This window comes from Lipotes vexillifer, unplaced genomic scaffold, assembly GCF_000442215.2.
Source record: "Lipotes vexillifer unplaced genomic scaffold, Lipotes_vexillifer_v1.1 scaffold242, whole genome shotgun sequence".
In the NCBI taxonomy this organism is placed as follows: Eukaryota; Metazoa; Chordata; class Mammalia; order Artiodactyla; family Lipotidae; genus Lipotes; species Lipotes vexillifer.
In genome coordinates this window covers 2,535,362-2,540,672 of record NW_006771376.1, presented here as the reverse complement: position 1 = coordinate 2,540,672, position 5,311 = coordinate 2,535,362, and the positions used below count along the sequence as shown (strand labels likewise).

At 41.5% G+C, this 5,311-nt stretch overlaps 1 protein-coding gene across 1 annotated transcript in view; it reads left to right on the top strand.

The window, feature by feature from the left end:
* Positions 1-4,326, top strand: part of ABCB10 (ATP binding cassette subfamily B member 10) — a 57,799-nt gene extending 53,473 nt beyond the window's left edge. The window contains exons 12-14 of the mRNA XM_007446717.1: positions 1,808-1,851; positions 3,598-3,632; positions 4,095-4,326. Coding sequence (XP_007446779.1) covers positions 1,808-1,851; positions 3,598-3,632; positions 4,095-4,326 — 311 coding nt within the window. The remainder of the gene's footprint in view (positions 1-1,807; positions 1,852-3,597; positions 3,633-4,094) is intronic.
* Positions 4,327-5,311: the final 985 nt, after the last annotated feature.

The window sequence follows — 5,311 nt, the reverse complement described above, 5'->3', positions numbered from 1 at the left end:
AGGGAAAGAGAAAACAGTTCTATTGCTTTCGAGGGCAGAAGTGGGACCAATGAATAGAGGAGTAAATCTTTGGTGAAACACAGATTTTTTTTTTTTATTACAAATATTCAATTGTACTTCTTTTCACGACGAGCTCTGTCACTGGATGTGTGCGAGCAGGGGGTGGAGGCCTCCACGTCAGAGTGAAGCTGCCAGGTTGGGTGGGGGCAGGAGTCCTTCCAGTGCCAAACCGCTTGCTTGAACTTAGACTGCAGACAGTTTAACACAAAAATGTTTTAAGTTTGTTGTGTGTGATTTGTTTCAATGATAGGCAGTAGATGAAAAAATGTTTTTTGATACATTGGGGAAGTTCCGGGTTTTTTGATAGATTGGAGAAGTTCCGGAAGTAGAGCTGCTACTGTGTCGCTGGAACAGACGTGTCCTTGGGCAGGACGCCAGTGTAAGCTGCTGGTGGTGAAGTTACCGAGACGGAGGGGTGGGGTTGGGAGCTACCCGTGCTCTGTCCCCTGAGCACAGCACCTGCTCCCTTGGAACAGGTGCTGCATGTCCTTCCCTTTGACCAGGATGCTCAAGCTCCATCTCCAGTGAAATAACCAAAGGTCACAGTCTACCCTGGAGGAAGGCCCCCCGTGTGCTCATTGGCACTGGGGTTTTCAGAGCTGACCAGAGCCCTTGCTGGCCGCTCTGCTGACCCACACCGAGAGCACTCAGACCCCCACCAACCAGAGAACTGGGAAAGGAAGGGTTTTTCCTCCTTCCCTCCTCGTGAGGGTGGGGTTGCCTGGTTGAGGACAGCTTTTAGCAGCACCACCCATTTCAGTTTAAATGATTAACTTGTCTCAGATGACATAATAAGTAGGTTCAGCCAGTAACATCAACCAAAAAGGAATGTTTTCATCACCAAAAGTGGAATTGAGTTTCCTAACATGAACTAAGTTGGGAGGAGTGAGTTGAGTCCTGCGCTGAGACTTCAACAGTTATAACTTAGGAGAGCGTCCCTTGGGGGAAGGAGAGGGTGGGGTGCAACAGGGGTGAGGAGGGGAAGGATCATCTGTCCGTCCCTCCCCCTTCCCCCACACCGCCCCCTGGCGTTTAGTCGAATTTGAGTTTTACAAAGGGGGCTGGCTAGCATGGCATAGTCTATCTGTTGCCCCCATTTTCATACACGCACAAAGTACCGTGTGTGTCGGTTGTTCCCTGGGGCGGGAAAAAGAAAACAGCGTGAGAGTGGAAGTATGGAGTTGTGTTCTGGGCGGACAGTGGAGTTACCAGTCCCAGCTCCTTTCACTCCTGTCCATCTCATGTACTGCTCTGAAACCTCTAACTTCCTCGAGTTTTCCATTCGTTTCCTGCTACGAGAGGTGCTCTCTTGCAGGGCGCGGCACGTGTGTGGTTAAAAGCGCACCCCACTGTTCAGACCTCGGCTCTGCCACTGACCAGCTGTGAGGCCTCTTGCAGGATATTTGTGCCTCAGCTTTTCACCTGTAAAAAGAGAATCATTATAGGATCTACTTCAAAGGCTTGTTTTTGAGATGAAATGAAATAATACATGTAATGCATTTAAGAAATGCCTGGGACGTAGGAATTCCTCAATGTTAGCCATGATAATAATTGTTGTTATTATTAATCTTGAGATAGATGAGGAAACATTATAATATTTAAAACGTAGGTTTCTGTTCTCGCATCTATCTCAACTATGACTGGGAGAAACTACCTTCAAATTGCCACATGGCTCATCAGAAAAACCTCTTACCAAGAATTTTTGTTAAGGCCTTCCATTTAAAAATGTATATATTGTCATTGTCAGGTGGGCAGAAACAGCGAATTGCAATTGCCCGTGCTCTGCTTAAGGTAAGCCCGAAGCCCCTCGGCGGGGGTTGGCATTGTTCTTAATCAGGGACCTTGTAATTTGTAATGTGCAACCTTTCTTCTTCCTTTTTCTTCGGAAGGGGCGGGTGGGTATATGGTTGACAGTGCTGGTGAAAGATGAGTTGGGAATTCCACTGAGTACCTGTGGTCCAGATTTAGCAAGTGTTTCCTGAGTATTAGGAGCCAGAGGGAGAACAGTTTAACACACGGATCTTCCATCAAGAAGCATACAGAATATTTTAAAACAAGAACGTCTCTATGTGTGTAACTGAGTCACTTTGCTGTGCAGCAGAGCACAGCATGGTACATCAACTACACTTCAGTACAAAAAAATAATAAAATTAAAGAAGCGTACAGTCTAACTGGTGGAGTAGTGATTATATCAAAATACCAAAATAATACAAGTATGCTTACTTGTATAATCTGTAATCACCTGCTAAACTGAATAGTACAGACTTGAAATACTTATACAAGGCTCCTAAGAGGAGAGGGAAAAGCTGAAAGTCATAGACATTGTATTTTTTAGGAAATGATGGCCTTCTCCTTTGTTACATAACTATTCTCCTCAAATTTTTTTTTTTAAAAACAGCTTTATTGAAGCATGATTTACATATCATAAAATTGACTAGTTTTAAATGTACTTTTCAGTGACTTTTAGTAAATTTACAGAGTTGTGCACCCATCACACAATCCAATTTTAGAACATTTCTATCACCCTGATACCCTTTTGCAACCTTTCTGCCTTCCCCAGCCTGCCACTAATCTACTTTCTGTTTGTCTAGATTTGCCTTTCTGGACATTTCAGATAAATGGAATCAGACAAGATACAGTCTTCTGCTTCTAGCCTCTTTCAGTAGCATAGTTTTTGAGGTTCCTCCATGTTGTAGCCTATATCAGTACTTTATTCCTTTCCATTCCTTTGTATGGACAGACCACAATTTGTTTATAACCCAAATGTTAATGAACTTCTGGATTGTTTCCGGTTTAGGGCTGTTGTGAATAGCACTGCTCCGAATGAAGAGTGTACAAGCTTTTGTGTGGGCGTGTTTTCATTTCTTATGGATAGATTCCTAGACAAAGCTGGAATTTATGTGTTTCTCAGTTCTGTGTGTACTACTCCTAGCTAAACTGCAAGCAGGACCTTGAGAGTCTAGACTCCATCTGACTCACTTTAGAGCCCCACTTCACACTGTTAGTTGATTCACCAGCAGGTTAAAACTGCACTATGAAGAATATCCGATTCATTGATCACTGTGATCATGGTTTTTGTATGAGATCATGTGATCTCAGACACTTATGAGTTTGTTTTTCTTCTTTTGTAACAGCTTTATTGTGATAGAATTCACACACTCTACAGTTCACCCATGGAAAGCGTACAGTTCAGTGTTAGCGTATTCAGAGTTGTGCCTCCATCACCATGATCAATTTTAGAACATTTTCATTACCCCCAAGATAGCATCCACACACCACCCTGCCTATTTCCCCATTGACCCCAGTCCCAGGTAACGACTCTGCCCCTGCAGGGCTGCCTGTTGTGGACATTTCCTCTAAGTGGAATCACACACGAGGTGGACTTCTGTGTCTGGTTCCTCTCGCTCAGCAGAGAGTTTTCAAGGGTCATCCATGTTGTATCATGTATCAGCACTTTATTTCGTTTTATTACTGAGAGTTTGTGTTTTTCTAATAAAATTATGTTTTCTTTTCCTTTTAATGTTTTTCCTTCTTCAGAATCCCAGAATTCTTCTCCTAGATGAAGCAACCAGGTGAGGCTATCTTAATGTGTAATTGGATTAAACCAAATTCTTCCTCTATCACAAACTTTTATTCTGTTCTTCAAGTGATACGGCTGAGAATGCCTTACATTTTAAAGTCACGGGGTCTGAATCAATCATGACAGTTGGGAGGCAGTGAGCAGGCCGAGTCATGAGTTGAGGGTTCTGGTTCCAATTCAGACATTTGTGATGAATCCCTGATCACCAATCAGCAACTGTGCAAAATGCTTTTAACATGGCAGTAGTTCTATGGAGATCAAGGGTCCAAAGCTTCTTTTTTTAATAGTAACTTTATAATGTAAAATATAGATAGTTGACCCAAGAAGTTGCAATTTTGATCATAGTGAAAATTGGCTGCTAATGAGGGGCCAGTGTACGTGTACCAGGAAATACACGTGTGAACAGTGTGCGTGGCCCTGATGTCTTTGCTTTCCTGTGGGCTCTCCTATTTAGTGCACTGGATGCTGAAAACGAGTACCTCGTTCAGCAAGCTCTGGATCGACTGATGGAAGGAAGGACGGTGTTCATCATCGCCCATCGTCTGTCCACCATTAAGAATGCCAACATGGTAGCTGTCCTTGACCGGGGGAAGATCACCGAGTGTGGAAAACACGAAGAACTGCTTTCGAAACCAGACGGGATATACAGGAAATTAATGAATAAACAGAGTTTTATTTCAGCATAAAGAAGCAATTATTGGTAAACTTAATATGAGACACTTTAAAGCAAAGCAGCACTGCAGGAAAAAAATTTTTTAAAAACCCAGGCTGTATGAAATCTGTAAATCATACTTCAGGTTATTTGAAATCTGCCTATTTTTTCCAAAGATTGTAAAATATTGTTTTGAGATCGACCTGTTCTCAAGACCTTTTTATTCAGAGTTTTAATAATTGTAACTTTCTAAATGTCTAGTTCACTGAAGTTATTTTCAGGTTTTGTACTTTTATCTTGGAATATTTTGATTAATATAGCCTGGCACCTCACTTTCTTTTATCTGCTGTTATAAATTGAAGCTATTGTCAAATGACAACTTTTAAAAGGGAATTATAAATAAAGAGCCTAATTATTTTAGGCCACTTTACCAATCACTGTGTAATCTCTTGGTAGTACTCTACCTACTTTGGGTATCATTTTACCAGGTAGCATAATAGAAGGTGAAAATCTAACCCTTTATTTTATCCTGATAATCTCATAAAGCAAGCCTGATTGTGTGTGTGTGTGTGTGTGTGTGTGTGTGTGTGTGTGTGTGTGTATCTATATATATATCTATATATATATGTGTATCTATATATATATACACACACACAGAAATAGTTAACATCACATGGCAAGGAGGGATCAGGTATGTTCCCCATCTCCTCTCTTCAGAGGTGTGAAAGTTCAGGGACATGTGTTCCTCTGGGCTGAGACTGTTTGGATGTGTGCATTTTCAACATTTTTGGCACACGAGCACCTGATGAGTTGTGAAAAGGGAAGAGGCCCCATCCTTTGAATATGAGAACTTCTGATTTCATTACTTACATATTTGTTTCTGTGAATTTGGGAAGCCAGGTATTATCAAGAAAGATGTAAAAATGAATTTTACACTTATGTTGTCTGAGGCATGTATCTTGAAAATTATCTTTTAAGAGTTTATAATTCCTAGCCAAATTATCAGTTACTTAGTTTTG